The 20,707-nt window shown below is 39.2% G+C and overlaps 1 protein-coding gene across 2 annotated transcripts in view; it reads left to right on the top strand.

The window, feature by feature from the left end:
- MBOAT2 (membrane bound O-acyltransferase domain containing 2) overlaps positions 1-20,707 on the top strand; it is a 153,322-nt gene that overhangs the window by 30,778 nt on the left and 101,837 nt on the right. The window contains exon 2 of one of the 2 annotated variants that reach the window (XM_032172165.2): positions 13,961-14,106. The exons of the other annotated variant lie outside the window; for it this stretch is intronic. Coding sequence (XP_032028056.1) covers positions 13,961-14,106 — 146 coding nt within the window. The remainder of the gene's footprint in view (positions 1-13,960; positions 14,107-20,707) is intronic. 2 annotated transcript variants of the gene reach the window in all.

The following is a 20,707-nucleotide window of genomic DNA, read 5'->3' as shown; positions in this document are numbered from 1 at the left end:
TTGCCATTCTAACTGGTGTGAGGTGGTATTTCATTGTGGTTTTGATTTGCATTTCTCTGATGGCCAGTGATGATGAGCATTTTTTCATGTGTCTACTGGCTGCATAAATGTCTTCTTTTGAGAAGTATCTGTTCATGTCCTTTGCCCACTTTTTGATGGGGTTGTTTGTTTTTTTCTTGTTAATATTTTTAAGTTCTTTGTAGATTCTGGATATTAGCCTTTTGTCAGATGAGTACATTGCAAAAATTTTCTCCCATTCTGTAGGTTGCCCATTCACTCTGATGGTAGTTTCTTTTGCTGTGCAGAAGCTCTTTAGTTTAATTAGATCCCACTTGTCAATTTTGGCTTTTGTTGCTATGGCTTTTGGTGTTTTAGAAATGAAGTCCTTGCCCATACCTATGTCCTGAATGGTATTGCCTAGGTTTTCTTCTAGGGTTTTTGTGGTTTTAGGTCTAACATTTAAATCTTTAGTCCATCTTGAATTAATTTTCGTATAAGGTGTAAGGAAGGGATCCAGTTTCAGCTTTCTACATATGGCTAGCCAGTTTTCCCAGCACCATTTATTAAATAGGGAATCCTTCCCCATTTCTTGTTTTTGTCAGATTTGTCAAAGATCAGATGGTTGTAGTTGTGTGGTATTATTTCTGAGGGCTCTGTTCTGTTCCGTTGGTCTATATCTCTGTTTTGGTACCAGTACCATGCTGTTTTGGTTACTGTAGCCTTGTAGTATAGTTTGAAGTCAGGTAGCATGATACCTCCAGCTTTGTTCTTTTGGCTTAGGATTGTCTTGGCAATGCAGGCTCTTTTTTGGTTCCATATGAACTTTAAAGTAGTTTTTTCCAATTCTGTGAAGCAAGTCATTGGTAGCTTGATGGGGATGGCATTGAATCTATAAATTACCTTGGGCAGCATGGTCATTTTCACAATATTGATTCTTCCTATACATGAGCATGGAATGTTCTTCCATTTGTTTGTGTCCTCTTTTATTTCGTTGAGCAGTGCTTTGTAGTTCTCCTTGAAGACGTCCTTCACATCCCTTGTAAGTTGGATTCCTAGGTATTTTATTCTCTTTGAAGCATTTGTGAATGGGAGTTCACTCATGATTTGGCTCTCTGTTATTGGTGTATAGGAATGCTTGTGATATTTGCACATTGATTTTGTATCCTGAGACTTTGCTGAAGTTGCTTATCAGCTTAAGGAGATTTTGGGCTGAGATGATGGGGTTTTCTAAATATACAATTATGTCATCTGCAAACAGGGACAGTTTGACTTCCTCTTTTCCTAAATGAATACCCTTTATTTCTTTGTCCTGGCCAGAACTTCCAACACTATGTTGAATAGGAGTGGTGAGAGAGGGCATCGCTGTCTTGTGCCAGTTTTCAAAGGGAATGCTTCCAGTTTTTGCCCATTCAGTATGATATTGGCTGTGGGTTTGTCATAAATAGCTCTTATTGAGATACTTCCCATCAATACCTAATTTATTGAGAGTTTTTAGCATGAAGGGCTGTTGAATTCTGTCAAAGGCCTTTTCTGCATCTATTGAGATAATCATTTGGTTTTTGTCTTTGGTTCTGTTTATATGCTGAATTACATTTATTGATTTGCGTATGTTGAACCAGCCTTGCATCCAGGGGATGAAGCCCACTTGATCATGGTGGATAAGCTTTTTGATGTGCTGCTGGATTCGGTTTGCCAGTATTTTATTGAGGATTTTTGCATCGATGTTCATCAGGGATATTGGTCTAAAATTCTCTTTTTTTGTTGTGTCTTTGCCAGGCTTTGGTGTCAGGATGATGCTGGCCTCCTAAAATGAGTTGGGGAGGATTCTCTCTTTTTCTATTGATTGGAATAGTTTCAGAAGGAATGGTACCAGCTCCTCCTTGTACCTCTGGTAGAATTTGGCTGTGAATCCATCTGGTCCTGGACTTTTTTTGGTTGGTAGGCTGTTAATTATTGCCTCAATTTCAGAGCCTGTTATTGGTCTATTCAGGGATTCGACTTCTTCCTGGTTTAGTCTTGGGAGGGTGTATGTGTGCAGGAATTTATCCATTTCTTCTAGATTTTCTAGTTTATTTGCGTAGAGGTGTTTATAGTATTCTCTGACGGTAGTTTGTATTTCTGTGGGATCTGTGGTGATATCCCCTTTATCATTTTTTATTGCGTCTATTTGATTCTTCTCTTTTCTTTATTAGTGTTGCTAGTGGTCTATCAATTTTGTTGATCTTTCAAAAAAACAGCTCCTAGATTCACTGATTTTTTTTGAAGGGTTTTTTGTGTCTCTAACTCCTTCAGTTCTGCTCTGATCTTAGTTATTTCTTGCCTTCTGCTGGCTTTTGAATGTGTTTGCTCTTGCTTCTCTAGTTCTTTCATTTGTGATGTTAGGGTGTCAATTTTAGATCTTTCCTGCTTTCTCTTGTGGGCATTTAGTGCTATAAATTTCCTTCTACACACTGCTTTAAATGTGTCCCAGAGATTCTGGTATGTTGTGTCTTTGTTCTCATTGATTTCAAAGAACATTTTTATTTCTGCCTTCATTTCGTTATGTATCCACTAGCCATTCAGGAGCAGGTTGTTCAGTTTCCATGTAGTTGAGCGGTTTTGAGTGAGTTTCTTAATCCTGAGTTCTAGTTTGATTGCACTGTGGTCTGAGAGACAGTTTGTTATAATTTCTGTTCTTTTACATTTGCTGAGGAGTGCTTTACTTCCAACTGTGTGGTCAATTTTGGAATAAGTGCGATGTGGTGCTGAGAAGAATGTATATTCTGTTGATTTGGGGTGGAGAGTTCTGTAGATGTCTATTAGGTCAGCTTGGTGCAGAGCTGAGTTCAGTTCCTGGATATGCTTGTTAACTTTCTGTCTTGTTGATCTGTCTAATGTTGGCAGTGGGGTGTTAGTTTCCCATTATTATTGTGTGGGAGTCTGAGTCTCTTTGTAGGTCTCTAAGGACTTGCTTTATGAATCTGGGTGCTCCTGTATTGGGTGCATATATATTTAGGATAGTTAGCTCTTCTTGTTGAAGTGATCCCTTTACCATTATGTAATGGCCTTCTTTGTCTCTTTTGATCTTTGTTGGTTTAAAGTCTGTTTTATCCGAGACTAGGATTGCAACCCCTGCCTTTTTTTGTTTTCCATTTGCTTGGTAGATCGTCCTCTATACCTTTATTTTGAGCCCATGTGTGTCTCTGCACATGAGACGGGTCTCCTGAATATAGCACACTGATGGGTCTTGACTCTTTATCCAATTTGCCAGTCTATATCTTTTAATTGGAGCATTTAGCCCATTTACATTTAAGGTTAATATTGTTATGTGTGAATTTGATCCTGTCATTATGATGTTAGCTGGTTATTTTGCTCATTAGTTGATGCAGTTTCTTCCTAGCATCGATGGTCTTTATAATTTGGCATGTTTTTGCAGTGGCTGGTACTGGTTGTTCCTTTGCATGTTTAGTGCTTCCTTCAGGAGCTCTTGTAGGGCAGGCCTGGTGGTGACAAAATCTCTCAGCATTTGCTTGTCTGTAAAGGATTTTATTTCTCCCTCACTTACGAAGCTTAGTTTGGCTGGATATGAAATTCTGGGTTGAAAATTCTTTTCTTTAAGAATGTTGAATATTGGTCCCCACTCTCTTCTGGCTTGTAGAGTTTCTGCCGAGAGATCTGCTGTTAGTCTGAGGGGCTTCCCTTTGTGGGTAACCCGACCTTTCTCTCTGGCTGTCCTTAACATTTTTTCCTTCATTTCAACTTTGGTGATTCTGACAATTATATGTCTCGGAGTTGCTCGTCTCGAGGAGTGGCGTTCTCTGGATTTCATGAATTTGAATGTTGGCCTGCCTTGCTGGGTTGGGGAAGTTCTCCTGGATAATATCCTGCAGAGTGTTTTCCAGCTTGGTTCCATTCTCCCCGTCACTTTCAGGTACACCAGTCAGACATAGATTTGGTCTTTTCACATAGTCCCATATTTCTTGGAGGCTTTGTTTGTTTCTTTTTACTTTTTTCTCTAAACTTCTCTTCTCGCTTCATTTCATTCACTTGATTTTCAATCACTGATAACCTTTCTTCCAGTTGATTGAATCAGCTACTGAAGCTTGTGCATTCGTCACGTAGTTCTCGTGCCGTGGTTTTCAGCTGCATCAGGTCATTTAAGGACTTCTCTACACTGGTTGTTCTAGTTAGCCATTCGTCTAATATTTTTTCAACTTTTTAGCTTCTTTGCAATGGGTTCGAACTTCCTCCTTTAGCTCAGAGAATTTTGATTTCTGAAGCCTTCTTCTCTCAACTCGTCAAAGTCATTCTCCGTCCAGCTTTGTTCTGTTGCTGGCGAGGAGCTGTGTTCCTTTGGAGGGGGAGAGGCACTCTGATTTTTAGAATTTTCAGCTTTTCCGCTCTGTTTTTTCCCCATCTTTGTGGTTTTATCTAACTTTGGTCTTTGATGATGGTGACGTACAGATGGGGTTTTGGTGTGGATGTCCTTTCTGTTTGTTAGTTTTCCTTCTAACAGTCAGGACCCTCAGCTGCAAGTCTGTTGGAGTTTGCTGGAGGTCAGCTGTTTTCCTGGGTATCCGCTGTTTTCCTGGGTATCAGCAGTGGAGGCTGCAGAACAGTGAATATTGCTGAACAGCAAATGTTGCTGCCTGATCGTTCCTCTGGAAGCTTCATCTCAGAGGGGTGCCCGGCCATGTGAGGTGTCAGTCTGCCCCTACTGGGGGCTGCCTCCCAGTTAGGCTTCTTGGGGGTCAGGGACCCACTTGAGGAGGCAGTCTGTCTGTTCTCAGATCTCAAACTCCGTGCTGGAAGAACCACTACTCTCTTCAGAGCTTAGTTGGAAATTCAGAAATCACCCGTCTTCTGCGTTGCTCACACTGGGAGCTGTAGACTGGAGCTGTTCCTATTCGGCCCTCTTGGAACTACCTACTATTGCTTTTAAGTTTGTTGTTTGTCCTTTGACTTTGCTTATGGTATTTTGCCATGAAGGAATTTTTTATATTTATGTGATGAAATTGTATCTTTTTTTATTGCTTCCAAAGTTTGTGTTATACTCAAAATATTTCAGATATTACCTTTATCATATTCTGAATACCCATTATGTGTTTGGATCTATCACTGGAATTCTGGTTATATTTCACTGATCCGTCTGTTCATCTGTTCATCATTCTAGGTTCTAAAAAATGTGTTCTAGTCTCTGAAAGGAAGGTCATAAATTTTCTGGCTATCTCACATGTTTATATTTCTATATTAGTTTTAAAATCAAGCTTTCTTTTTTTAAAATCCTATTGACATTTTTATTGTATGGACTTAAATTTAATGATTAACATAGGGAGAAAGTAACATCTTTATGATTCTGAGTCTTCCCATCCAAGAATGTTTTGCGTTTCCATTTATTCGAGTGAAGCTCTTTGAGCAGGATATCTGCTTTGGACAGTTATGTGAACCTCTGTTTCATTAGAGCCATTACATATTTTTTGTGTCTATTTATTACAGTACATAGTGTTATTATTAATAATATAAGGTTTAACAAAAAACTAAAAGTCAGTATCTGTGTAACCACCCTGGGCAAAAAGTAGAAATATTACCAGCCCACAAAAGTCCCTTGTTGTCTGTCACTATTATAACCTGTTCTCTCCATTCATAGGTAAACACTTCAGTGACTTCAGTGATAGTCATTTTCATATCAATTATGTAGGCATTCCCAGACAATATGGTTTATTGCTTGCTTTTTGAAACTTTTTGTGAAGTGCATTTATATGTTGTATATATTCCTCTGAATTGACTTGAGATGTATGGTTTCTTCTAGAAATTATAGTTTCTTCATCTTAATTGTTCTGTGTAATTTCCCATTGTACAGATAAACCAGAATATATTTAGCCATTTTGCTGTTAAAGGTTTTATTTTTCCTTGGCATTTGGCTATTATGAACAACATTGTATTGAACATTCTTGTACATGCCTCTCCTAGTCCCCATGTTAGACACATGGGTATTGGAGTGCTCTGTCATGGATAGGACTATTTTCAATCCTGTAAGAAAATACTGAATTTTTTTCTAAAGCACTTGTTGACCTCGTATGAGAAATCCTATTGCTCTACATTGTAGTCCACATTTGGTATTGTGAGAGTAAACTTTTGGCAATCTGGTGGGTGTATAATGATGTCTTATTTGGCTTTGTTTTATCTCATAAAGATGTAAAAAGTGGTTCTTTCCTTTGCCTTTGGGCCCTATCATCTCTACTTAATTTTGAAGTTGGTTTGTGGCTGCGAGGTTGGTTGATGAGGACACTTGTTTTTCAAACATAGCTGCACATAAGTTTTGCCTGGGAAATTAAAAAAAAAAAAAAGAATTCAAGGTCGCATTTCAGACTGGGGAATAAAAAGTTATGGAGCTAGAATCCAATAATCTGTTTCTAACTAGCTGTCAGATGATTATTACACAGCTAAACTTCCACAGATAAGATTCCAGCACAGGGCCCTTGAAACTGAAGGTTGTTCTGTCTATACTATGTCTTCTTAGTCTGGTGAGTATTTGGCATTTAAAACACACCTCAATTTGGAATAGCCACATATAAGTGCTCATAGCCACATGGGGCCAGTGACTATTGTATTGAACAATGCAGATCTGTTCAGAAAATTGCTCAGCAATAAGTGTATGGTTTGATACGCATTTTGAACTTTGATATACACTTTGATCTTTCGCGTCAGGTTGTATACTTCATGCCTCCTCACTGCCCTTTCCATCAATGCAGGGTCTCACAAAGACTGGCTGTTCACCTTGGGAGGGACTGGTTAAGAATATGTTATTGAAAATCCATTTATATTATTTTTAAAAATTAGAACATATTTTGTATTCCATCAGTAGAGATGTGGATGTAACAATTGATTTTTTTGGGGCTGTTTTTATTGATTTGTTGAAGATTGTAATCACTTTGCGCTATCTTGAAATTTAAGGTTTTTTTAACTCCAAAATTATTATAGGTTAATTTTTGGCTTAGTGTAGAATGCTTAATTCTGCTGTGGAGGTAATTAACAAGCTTTTGTTGGGCACGTGTGGCAGTTGATGGGCATGTGGCTAGTGGCTATCATATTGAACAGTGCAGATCTTTTCAGAAGATTACTCAATTACATATAAGTGTATGGTTTGATATGCATTTTAAATACCCCAGAAACTCCTTTCTTGTGTTCTAGTAAGAGGGCGGAAATTTAAAGCGTGTAAAGCTGGAGAAAATATACAATCTGTTTTGGAGACAGAATGTAAATTTGTGAATAACATTTTTATATTTTTTAACCACACATTAATTAAAGTGTAAGCACCCTTAGTAAAAATTAAAAAATGATAAGATCAGGTTCAACTTTGGAACTAAAAGAAGTGTAAGATGGAGATCGCAGAGGTTGAGGTCCCACATCTGCCATACTTGCTGTTTCCTTTTAAAGTAGAGATAACGCTGATCTCACATGAGCATTGAGGATATCTTAGGTTTCGTGAAATGTAATAAAATTTATTACATAGAAATGGAAAATGTTAGCACTGGGAGCACTAGGGTATTTGGTTTAAGTAGGAAATAGGTATAGATAAATGTTTTAATGCTGTAAGTGGAAAATTCAGAATTGCTGGTTTCTCTTACTCAATGATATAATTACACTTGAACTATCTTCTGTTTTTTTAAAAAAACTAAACCAAGAAGTACATTGATGCGTGTCCATGTATTCATGTAATACAGTTGTATGTATACTGCAAAAATAAAAAGCTAAAGAGCTCACAGACCATAAAGGAAATCACTATTGGAAAAGACACCATAAACAAAGATACAAGACTAAGCCATAGACTGAGAGAGATGCTATTGCAAAAGATCAGTTTCAGATATATAAAGAATTATTTTTAAAGAAATCAATTAGAAAAAGACAAGCTGATAGAATAATGGGCAAAGGATATAAAGGGAAAACTAAATGTCCAATTAACATAAGAAAAATATTCATCCGGGCTAGTAATCAGGGGAAATACACATTTAAGAAATAGAGAAATAATGTTTTACATTTATTAGCTTGGCAAAAATTAGTAGTCTGACAGTACCAAGTGTTGTCAAGAATATGGAGCAGTGGAACTCACATTGCTGATAAATAATTAGGAGAGCAATTTAGCAATACGTAGTCAAGTGGATGTTGCTTGACTTGGAGGTTCTACTCTGGGTATTAACACAATGAAATATAATACACAAGGTGAGTAAATAAGGTGGAGCCATGTGTATCAACATAGATAAATGTCAGCAATGTAATCTTAAGTGAAAAAAATTGCAGAAGCTTACATTCAGTTTTACACTGTTTTTGGTTTAAAATATTCAAAGCAATACAATATGTAAAATACACAAGTAGCAAAAGTATAAAAATATGCACGAGAATACTGCAGCAAACATAAGGCTGGTATTTACTCTTTGTGGGAGGGGTGGAAGGAATAGGGCCAGAGGAGGGGTTTGCACAGGAGGCTTCATTGTATGTGTAGTATTAGAAATACTGGAATATTTCAAGTCCCTGTCATTCTCCATTACCTCCTCCCTAGAGGTGACAGCATCTAATGGTTTAGTGTCTAGTGTTTCTGGGCCTGTGCATATGGAAGAAGAATAGCATGGGCTCTGGAGTAAGGGTGCCTGGTTGTGCAAGGTGGCTGTGATTATGACATGAACCCCTCCTTGTAAAGCACAGTGTGCTGCACTGCCTGGCACACATCTGGTATCTACTGAGCACCTACAGTTAGTGAAGTATGGTATATATAAATGGGCTATATGGACACTATATTAATGTCTAGCACATAGTAAAAGCATAGTAGGCTCATAATAAGTACAGAATAAATGCTTATTTAATAAATGAATGTATATACATAGTTTGGATTTTTCTGCTGCAACTCATACGTTTCACTTACTAGTATTTCTCGGTAATCTTCCGTATCAAAATATACAGATTTATATAATTATTTTCACCACATTTTAAAAAATCTAATTTTTAAAATTAGATTAAAAATTTAAAAATTCTAATTGGACGTGGTGGCTCATGCCTGTAATCCCAGTACTTTGGGAGGCTGAGGCAGGTGGATCACCTGAGGTCAGAAGTTCAAGGCCAGCCTGACCAACATGGAGAAACCCCATCTCTACTAAAAATACAAAAATTAGCCAGGTGTGGTAGTGCATGCCTGTAACTGCTTGGGAGACTGAGACAGGAGAATCACTTGAACCCGGGAGGCGGAGGTTACAGTGAGCTGAGATCGTGCCACTGCACTCTAGCCTGGGCAACAAGAGCAAAACTCTGTCTCAAAAAAAAAAAAAAAAAAAAAATTAGTTTCTTTTTGTGACTTGTATGTTAGTTTCTTCCCTTCACCTGCCCCCCGCTCCCCCTGCTTTTTTTTTGAGAAAGGCTCTCACTCTGTTGCCTAAGCTGGAATGCAGTGGTGTGATCACAGCTCACTGCAACCTTGACCTCCAAGGCTCAAGCAATCCTTCCACCTCACCTCCCCAGTAGCTGGGACTACTGGTGCACACCACCATGCCCAGCTAATTTTTGTATTTTTTTTGTAGAGATGGGGTTTCACCATGTCGTCCAGGCGCGAACTCCTGGATTCAAATGATCCTCCTGCCTTGGCCTCCCAAAGTGTTGGGATTGTAGGTAGGAGCCACTTCTCTCGGCCCTGATTTTTGAACTGACGTTTATCTTTCTCCCACTGGGTTTTAGGAGTTCTTTCTACCTTTTGAATACTAACTCTTTGTTATGTATCCCATGTGTGTATATAGGTTCTTTTTCCTTCCACATTGTTACTTAGGATGTTTTTAGTATTTTTTTGTTGTTTTGTAGAAGTTTTTAATTTTTATGTAGTAAACCCATTCAATATATAAAATTTATATTAAATTATTGTTATATCACATAAGATTATAATCTCTTACATTCTTGTCTAGGATATATATATAGTTTCATAGCTAGGTTTCCTGCAGTAATAAACTATCCCCAAATCTCACAGGCTCAAAACACCAAAGGTCCCTCTTGCTACTTGCCCACTCAAGGACTGGCAGGGTAATTTGCTCCTCATCATTTCTGGAACACTGCAGCTAGAACAACTCTGAAGATTCTTGTTCTGGCAGTTAAGTCTTCTGGCCGAGAAGCAACACACATCACTTCTGCTAACAATTCACTAACCAAAACTCGTCCCCACAAGGTAGTAGGAAATACATCCTCTGTCTACTCATAAGCAGAGGAGAACCAGATATAGGTGACTGGTACTAAAGACCATCACAGTTGTGTATGGACCATTATTCTGTTTGGGGTTTGTTTTTAAATGTGGTAGGCAGTATAATGTAGTGGTCAGGAATTCAAGTTCTAGATATAGACTACCTGATTTGTAACGAGTTACACTAGTTAAACTGGTTTTAGTCTTGGTAAATGGAGATAATAGTAGAGTTCTCCTCATAGGGTTATTGTGAAGATTAAATAGATTATAAATGTAAGGTGCTTAGAATGTTGTGTCAGCTTGGGTCCTCTGAGGAGCAGGTGCCAAGGAGCAATTAGATGAGCAAGTGATAAGCTGGGGAAGTTGTCTGTGAGACAGTGCCCTGGGGAGCTGGCAGAAAAAGGGAGAGCTGCGGACTGCAGGACAGTCCCCTCTGGAGGAGAGGGGGAAGGAAGGAAGGCTGGGCAGGGGGAGGCACAGGCTGTAGGGAGTATGGCCTTGGCATGAATCTGGGCAGGGAGCCTGGCTGTGGAGAAGTGAAGTTCTAAGGAGCTCCCAGCATGGCCTTGGCATGAGCCCGGTGATAGGTATCAAGTGTGCTGCAGATGATGCTGTTGGTCAGTTATGCCCCCTGCGGGTGGAGATCTGAGGGGCGTGTACTCATACCTGCCACATAAGCACACGATTAATATGAACAACGTGGCTTATGAAACGGGAGTGTAACTTCGTTTTTTCCAAAAGGAAAACCAGTTACCCCAGTTACATTAATTGGATAATCTAGGTTTTTTTTCCCTACTGATGGGAAATATGTAGTTTTTTTTTTTTCCCTACTGATGGGAAATGGAAATGCTGCTTTTCTGTAGATGTGAAATGCTCTACTTGTGTAACAGTCCCCTGTGGATGGCCCTGTGCATGTGTGCTTTGACAGTGTGTAGTGGATCTTCGTGTGTGCCTAAGCCTGTTGTGCTTTTGTGCACTTTATCTGGGGTAAAGTTGTAAATGTTGAATTTCTTGGTAAAGGATATTATGTTTTAAGTTTTGGTGGCCATTGTCCAATTTTCGTTAAAGAGCTGCCCCAAGTTACAGTCAGATTAACAGTGTAGAGCACCAGCTTCCTCATGTCCCCAGCAGCACTGAGAGGTGGAAGATAGTGCCTCATGATGGTTTATTTCACACTTTGTTACCTATGGTTCCGAGAGAAAATTTTTCAGATTTTATTGGACATTGATATTTGTAAATTGTTCATTCCTTTTGCCCAGTTTTCTATTGAGTGGTTCATAGTTTCTCATGGATATCCAAGAGTTCTGGATATGTAGAGGTGGAGGGTCAATCTCATCACTTTCTTGTTTTAAAAATCTTCCATGGTTTTGTCATCACTACGGGCTCAAACGCCGTGGTGTGGCATACAAAGCCCTCACTTCTGAACCACCCCGCTTCCAGCCTCATCTCCCATGATCCCTGGCCACGTGGTGCATTTGCGCTTTCATGTCCAAGTGCTTCCTTCCTTAAAATGCCCTTTCCCTTACTGTCCAACACAGTGCTTCTCACACCTTGAGGATCATAAGAACCTGTGTTTTCATTTTATTTTTTATATATATATTTTTGGGCCTATCCCCCCAAAGATTTTGATTCAGTGTCCAGAGTGAGGCCTGATCTCATTTTCTTTATCTGAACAATGACAATGTTGAAAAGAGATGATTTCAAAAATTCTGTAAAATCCTGTATATGTGTTATCCTCCACATATTCTTCCTTGGAAAAAATCATACTTTGTCTTGTAATGTATGAATAGACTGATATGGAATGGGGGATGGGAAGCTGCCCCCACTCCGATGGTTGTGGAGATCAGCGGGATTGGGAAGCACTGCCTGCCCAGCTCGCCCCTCACATCCTTTGTGGCACGCACCCCTTCAGGCTTGCTCTTTTGTGGTGTCTTGAAGGATGTTCTATATAACCATTAAAAAGACTCTGATGTTGGGTTGACGTTCCTTCTGTATGTGTTTATGTTTTCCATTAGGTTCTAAAGTCATCCTGAGCTAGGACTGGGCCTCATGCATTTTTAGATTTCCCATGTTTGCCCATAGTAGATGCTCAGTAAATTTTTGTTATAATAATTAAATTAGGAGCTATCTGAAAAAGAAAGAAATAAGACATATTTGAAACAAAGTTTTAAACTGTAAGAAGCCATGTAGATGTGAGTAGTTAATATGAAGAACACTAATTTTTCCATTCTATTCACTTTTTGCTTAATTTTTAAAAATGCTGTTGGAACCCTTTAGAAGGCAGGAAGTATTAGAACCTTTTGGAAAGACATGTTGCTTTTATTGAGTCTGTTTTAAAGAACAATTGTTTCTTAGACAATGTACAACAACGTTCTACTGTTTTTCTCCTTGAAATGTAAGAAAGAGAACATACTTGTCTGTGTCTTTAGGCAGAGATATTTCTGTGGGTCTATGGAAATAGCTACATGTAGATAGTGTGATTTGTTCACAGTTTAGGTGCCTGAAACACTGATTGTTTTGTTATGTATTTTTTTGCAAGTTCCTAATGTCAATGGATTTTTTCCTTTATTTATAGACTTTAAGGCCTATTATTCGTAAGATTCTATGAGAATTGTTTCATAAGAGAGAAATGGAGATTTTGGCCAGGTGTGATGGTTCATACGTATTATCCCAGCACTTTGGGAGGCAGAGGCAGGCAGATTGTTTGAGCCCGGGAGTTCAAGACCAGCTTGAGCAACATAGTGACACTTTGTCTTTACAAAAAAATGCACAAATTAGCTCAGCATGGTGGTGTGTGCCTGTAGTCCCAGCTACTTGGAAGGCTGAGGTGGGAGAATTGCCCAAGCCCGGGAGGTAGAGGTTGCAGTGAGCTGTGATTTCACCACTGCAGTCCAGCCTGGGCCACAGAGCAAGACCCTGTCTTAAAAAAAAAAAAAAAAAGGAAATGGAGATTTTTCTCCAGTCTGTCTTTACATACCATGAGAGATTCTTATTTTCAGTCTTTTTATTTGGAGGGAGAAGAGCAGCAGCAGTCTTACCGGGGTGTATTTCACTTCTATAAGTCAAGAACAGTTTAGTTCCTAGTGAACTATGAGGAAATTTAAAAATTGAGGTTGGTGGACTTGAGCTTTTCGAAGGCTGCTTTGTCCCTTATCTAATTCATTCCTTCCCCTTGGGAGCCAATCCTTGAGATGCCTCAGAGCTCAGCTGCAGGTTCCCACTGTTCACAGTGGTGATGCTTAGGCCGCAGTAGACTCCCCTTTACTCCTATTGCCGTAGACTGTTCTACATCCCACCAGATCCTCCAGCCCCTGGTGCCCTTATAGTCTCAGGGAGCTTGGGGACTTTGACCCCTCCCAGAGCTTTTGTGAAGAAATTTAGTGCTCCTCTTTTTCACCAGTTACAGGGTTCCCTCAGTCATTAAAACAAGTTTCTCTTCCCTTTAACCCATAGGTGCCCTGGGCTTTTTGTTTCTGTGTCTGCAAACCAGTGTCAACCAGATTTTTCCAGGTGTCCTTCTACACCTCTCTTCATGTGGCCACACCTGTCCCCTGCCAGGTCTAGCAGAGACAGTAGTGGTGGGCATCGGCCCATCACTTGGAACTTGAGACTCATCCGTGGGATTTCCCTTAATTTTTGTTTTTGTTTTGTAAACTTGGAAGGTCAATTTTTGTGTAACCTTGGTGTTTTTGTCCTGAGAATTTCAATGTAACATGATATGAAAAATTCAGGTCTGTGTTGCTAATACAAAATTTTAATTTTTCTTTACAGGTCAACTTTGTAGTGTGCCAACTCTTTGCCTTGCTAGCAGCCATTTGGTTTCGAACTTATCTACATTCAAGCAAAACTAGCTCTTTTATAAGACATGTAGTTGCTACCCTTTTGGGCCTTTATCTTGCACTTTTTTGCTTTGGATGGTAAGTAATTATTTTGATCCTTTTAAAATGAAGACTATTTGGATATATTTGAGAATTGAGTGTGTGGAAAGATACATTATGTAGGATTTTGGTCTTATATTTACTTAAAAAGTTTTTTCTCCAGGCCAACTTTAAAATTTTTATTTTTAAAACAAAAAATAATGAATGGGAAATGGGCTCTCTCTCTCGGGTAGTCTTAGAGGAAAATTTACTATTTATAATTTGTGAAAAGACAGATGAAAAGGATATAAAGGCATTTTATTCTGTCATGAGTAGTACTTTACACCTATTTTGCAAATCTTTTATACTGACAGAAAAGCCATTTAAATGTGTTTTTGTTTGTTTGCCTGTTTTTTCTCTGGGCAAGTAGCTTTTAAGATCCTGATAAAGACTATTGATAGAACTTTATTGCCATTTTTTAGATTCTGCCATTAGCAAAAAGAAGCTTTTTGTTTGTTCATTTGTCTGTTCTTCATGGGAAGAATTATTTATGATGGAAAGCTTTTATTTCTGACTTTTCAGATGGTTGTTGGTGTTTTCTTTCATTAGGTCTCTTTCTCAATCCTCAGGGCTACTCTGAGAGCCTTAAATACAGAAATACTGTACTTCCTGTTTGTTACAGGAAGTAACAAACAAATGTTAGCTGTGCATGCTGAAGAAATCAGAAGGGCACATTGTCTTGGCAAAACAGCAGAAACTCAGCGGCAGTCTCTTTGTGGTCTCTTCTGAGCTTGCTTTCTTATGTGAGCACTTGTGCTGCATGCTCATCTGCTGTAGTGTTCACCATTCACAGTGAAGGACTTCTAGGCTTGCTCTTCTGCAGATTGTTGTTTGATATCAGAATTCCCTGAGAGAATGAAAATGCACTCACTCGGTCTGTGTCTTAGTAGTTTCTGTTGTGGGGTGTAGAATCTGTGGGATTTTGATGACGCTTCTGTGTTTGTTCTAGGATGTTATTTTTGATGGTTATGAGGATTGGAATACACTGATATTTCTTAATCTACTTTTTGCCTCTGGCAGTTGCAAGTGTTTCCTAGAAACTCATGAAAAATTAATTAGGGATAATTTATTCAGTCTGTACCATATTACCTGTGATAGGCACTGCCCTGGTAGATAGTGTTTAGTATTGAGATTTAAATATGACCTCTTAAATAAGACCCAAGTCTGGTCTTTTTTGCTTCATTGACATCACATTTATATCATCACAGTTTTTTAAGGTTTCTCAGGTGATACTATTTAAATTTTTCATAAATCATGCCATGGAATAGTGTATATTTTTCAAACTTTTGATTATGGAGCTTTTCAAACACAGAGGTACAAAGAACAATATTGTGAGCCCTCATATGCCCATCACTCAGCTTCAACAATTATTAAAATTCCACCATTCTTGTTTTATCCTTTCTCCAACTTATTTTTGTAGAATATTTTAAAGCATATCCCAGTCTATACGTTTCATCCACAGATAACTTTGATATTCAGTATATATTTGTGTAGCATATTTCCATAATGCGTTGGGAAAGGCTTGTAGTTCATATTGGCCAACTCCAGGGGACACCATTCACTCTGTGGTCTATGGAGACAGAGTAGGAGATAAAAATATAAACAGTATCTCCTACAGTTGTGTAACATGGAGGTACTGCCAAAGATGAGGAGGCATCTCTTTACTTAGAAATCTTTTACTGAGGAAGTGTTCTGTTGCTGTGAAGCCTTCTTGGATGCCTTATAACACAATGTCACAAGTAACCCGACATTGTTAATGTCAGGTAGTCTGAAGTACTTCAAATTATATGTGATAACCAGGATTTCTTATTTTTTCAATTTTTTAAGACACGGTCTCACTTTGTTGCCCATGCTGGAGTGCAGTGACGTGATCACGGCTCACTGCAGTCTCAACCTCCTGGGCTCAGGTGATGGATCCTCCCACCTCAGCCTCCTGGGCAGCTGGGATTACAGGTGCGTGCCACCACACCTGGCTAATTTTTTGTAGAGGTGGAGTTTCACCATGTTGTCCAAACTGGTATTGAACTCCCAGACTCAAGCAGTCTGCCCACCTCAACTTCCCAAAGTGTTGGGATTACAGGTGTGAGCTACTGTGCCCAGCCAGGATTTTTATTTTTATTTTTCAAATGAGTTCTCTATTTTTTTCTTAAAGGAGAAAGCTTTCTGTATTCTTTCTTTGGAAAGAGGGATTGTTTATGCTTCTGTACCATGTGTAAGGTAACTCTTTGCTAATTGGAATTAACTAATAGGGATATATTCTTTGATTTGCATTTCAGTACTTTCTTTTGTAGGCTCAAAGACAATCGTATCTGCTGTTGATTTTGACAACTTCCCTTTTGGAAAACATGTTAGTTCTCTGTAAATATACAGGCATGCCTCAGAGATGTTGCAGATTTGATTCCAGACCCCCACACAATACAGTGAATATCGTAATAAATCAAGTCACACAAACTTTTTTGGTTTCCCGGTGCATTTAAAAGTTATATTTACCCTATATTCTAGTCTATTAAGTATACAGTATAATTTTGTCTAAAAAAAAATATACATACCTTAATTGAAAAATTTTTTATTGGTAAAAAAAATACTAAGGATCATCTGGACCTTCAGTGGGTTGTAATCTCTTTGTTGGTAGAGGGTCTTACTTTGATGTTGACGGCTGCTCACTTATCAGAGTGTTGTCTGCTGAAGGTTTGGGTTGCTGTGGCAAATTCTAAAAATAAGGCAACAATGAAGTTTACCATAGTGATTGACTCTTCTTTTCACAAAAGATTTCTCTGTAGCATGTGATGCTGTTTGATAGCCTTTTACCCACAGTAGAACTTTCAAAATCGGAGTCAAACCCTGCTGCTGCTTTATCAACTAAGTTTATGTAATATTCTAAATTCTGAATTAAAAGTACCATCCAAGATGGCTGATTAGAGACTTTCAGTGTGCCTCAGCCACTTGGAAATAGCATGATAGTACATAAAGATCAACTCTCTGAGCTTTAATTCAAGAAGGAAAACAGGAATTCACCAGAATTGTGAAGGACATCCCAGATCCTGAAGAGAATGCTGGCAAACAGCCCCCGTGATAGCATCCAGTTGATAAAAGTGAGTGAAGCCCCAGTACGTGAGAGAGGCAGGGAGCCCTTCTCTATGACTCACCTTTCCACTGGGGATCTGAGCAACCCAGTCTGAGGGAGAGCACTTTGTTTCTCCCAAGCCCTGGAGCCAACTTAGGGAGTGGGTTGGAGATGCTGTGAGGGACAGACATCGTGAAAAGCTGCAGACATTCTCCCAGACCTGGGATGGAGAACAGGACACCATTTTTAATCCAGGCACGTATGAAGCCAGCCATTCTTTGGTGACTCAGCAGCATAGCCGTGCAGGCATTTCAGTCTTGGGCCAGAGATTAGAGCACCTGCTCTGGAGTGGGGTAGGGGCCTCCACAGCCAGAATTGTGGAAAGCACCTCAGCTGTAGGGCTAGAATTGTGCTTTCCTCCATTGCAAGCCTGGGGTAGGAGGAGAGCTGCTAAGTTGCAGTTTCTACTATGCAGCAAGACTTGCAGCCAAGGCCAGCTTGGCAACCTGGAACTGATCCACGTGTGCCATTGTTGGGTGCCCCACTCTGCTCTACTGATACTGTGGTATGATAGGGCCCTCTCTGCTCCACCCCCAGGCAGAAATCCAGACATTTGGAGCACCTGTTTGCCTGGACCAGCAGACTGAGCCACCCCACCTCTCCTGGACGTAGATCATGGTATGGTGAGGCTCTCTCTGCTCCACACCCAGGCAGATCTACAGGCATTCAGAGCATCTGCTTGTCTGGTTCAGCAGCCTGAGCCACCCAGTCTTCCTGGACGTAGATCGTGGTTCAAGGGGACCCTCTCTGTTCCATGCCCAGACAGATTTCCAAGCATCTGGAATGGCACCTCTTCTAGATTAGAAGTTTAAGCCATCTCCCTTTCCTGTGTAGAGAACATGGAGCCCAGATGGTTTCCCAGCTGCATGCCTAGGCACAATCCTGCCTTCTTGATGGCTGCCCTCTGGATTCTCCCTTGGCACTAGTGTCTGTGCCTGCCACTGGGGGGATCTGTAGGCCAGCCTGCTCTGTTTGGCCCTGCTCTTTGTGGCCCCTGCCTCCCTAGGGCTGAGTAGGGAGCTCAGACCACTATATACTCCACAAACCAGCTTATTGCCTGAGGCAATAGAGAGCTTCTGCCAGTAAACAAGGATCAAGTATATACTCAGCTATGTTGGCTGCAGCCGGCTTTCACCTGTAAGCACCGTCTATGGGCTTGTAGGTTGAACTCCACAGCCCAATATAAAACCTGCCAAAAGAAGTGTATAGGGCTATAGAAGCAAAGCCAAAAAGCCCTACCTAGCATTCTTTACAGTCATACTCATTAAGGAGGGAGAAAAAGGAAAGAAAAAATAACATTATAGGGAAAGAAAGAAAAAGAAAAAAATCTTACCTGCATGAAAATAATTACAAAAATTAGAAGTGCCAGCATCTCTACATGAGAATGAACCAGTGCAAGAATTTTGGCATCATGTAGTGACACCGCCAAATGATTGCACTAGATCTCCAGCAATGGACCCTAACCAAAATGGAAACTCAGAAATGACAGATAAAGACTCAAATCATGGATTGCAAGGAAGCTCAGTGAGATCCAAGACAAAGTTGAAAATCAACACAAAGAAACTTCTAAGGTAATCCAGGAAATGAAGGAAGAGATAAACATCTGTAAAAGAAATCAGTTAGAGCTTTTAGAATTGAAAAACTCACTCAAGGAATTTCAAAATACAGTTGAAAGCTTTATCAATAGACTGGACCAAGCAGACAAAAGAATTTCAGAGCTTGAAGACCAGTCTTTGGAACTAACCCAATCAGACAAAAATAAAAAAGAATTTTAATAAATGAACAAAATCTTCAAGAAATATGGGATTATGTAAAGCAACCAAACGTACAAATTATTAGCATTCCTGAGAGAAAAGGAGAAAAAGCAAACAACCTGGAAAAGGTATTTGAGCAAATAATTCAGGAAAACTTCCCTAATCTTGCTGGAAGTAGCCATCCATATATAAGAAATCCAGAAAACATCTGCAAGATAGTATACAAAATGAATATCACCAAGGCATATAGTCACCAGACTGTCCAAGGTCAGTGCTAAAGAAAAAATCTTAAAGGCAGCTTGAGAAAAAGGGCAAATCATATACAGAGGGAACCCCATCAGGCTAACCTTACAAGCCAGGACAGATTGGAGAGCTATTTTCAGCATTCTTAAAGAAATTTCAACCAAGAATTTCATAACCCACCAAACTAATCTTAAGTGAAGGAGAACTAGACTCTTTTCTAGACAAGCAAGCACTAAGGGAATTTGTTACCATCAGACCAGCCTTAGATCCTTAAGGGAGTTCTAACACAGAAACAAAAGAACAATACGTGCTACCACAAAAACAACATAAATATATAGCCCATAGACCCTGTAAAGCAGCCACACAGTAGAAACTAGAAAGCAACCAGCTAACAATGTCATGATAAAATGAAAACCTCACATATCAATATTAACTTTGAATATAAATGACCTACATGCTCCACTTAAAAGACAGAGTGGCAAGTGGAATAAAAACAAAAGACCCATTCTTCTGCAATCTTCAAGAGACCCATCTCACACATAATGACATCCATAGGCTCAAAGTAAAGGGTTGGAGAAAGATCTACCATGCAAATGGAAAAAATAAAAAAGTAGAGGTTGCTTGCTATTGTTATATATGATAAAACAGACTTTAAACTGGCAACAGTAAAAAAGCATTACATAATGAATCCTACATGCATAAAATCACAAAATTGCATACAATTCTACCTGGATAAAATTACATAAAATCCTACCTTTCAAGGGTTCAACTCAAGAAGACTTAACTGTCCTAAGTATGTACATGTGCAACATTGGAGCACTTAGATTGATAAGACAGATACTTCTAGACCTATGAAAAGACTTAGCCACACAATAATAGTGGGGAACTTTAACTCCCACTGACAGCATTAGACGGATCAATGAGGCAGAAAACTAATAAATTAATTCTGGACTTATAGTCATCACTTGACTAGGTGGACCTAATAGACATCTACAGAATACTCCACCCATCAGCCACAGAATATACATTTTTCTCATCTGCACATGGAATGTACTTCAAGATCAACCACATGCTCAGGCATAAAGCAAGTCTCTATACATTCAGAAAAACTGAAATCATACCATCTTTATTCTTGGACCACAGTTGAATAAAGATGGAAATCAATACCAAGAAGATCTCTCAAAACCACACAATTACATGGAAATTAAACAATTTGCTCCTGAATTGCTTCTGGATAAGCAATGAAATCAAGGCAGAAGCATAAAAATTCTTTGAAATAAATGAAAACAGAGACACAATATACCAAAATCTCTGGGATGCAGCAAAAGCGTGTTAAGAGGAAAGTATACAGTGATAAACACCCACCTCAAAAAGTTAGATCTCAAATTAATGATCTAACATCACACCTAGAGGAACTAGAAAAACGAGAACAAACCTCAAAGCTAGCGGAAGAAAAGAAATAACTAAAATCAGAGCTGAA

This window comes from Hylobates moloch, unplaced genomic scaffold, assembly GCF_009828535.3.
Source record: "Hylobates moloch isolate HMO894 unplaced genomic scaffold, HMol_V3 SCAFFOLD_13, whole genome shotgun sequence".
Lineage (NCBI taxonomy): Eukaryota > Metazoa > Chordata > Mammalia > Primates > Hylobatidae > Hylobates > Hylobates moloch.
This window is presented reverse-complemented; position numbering and strand designations above follow the sequence as displayed.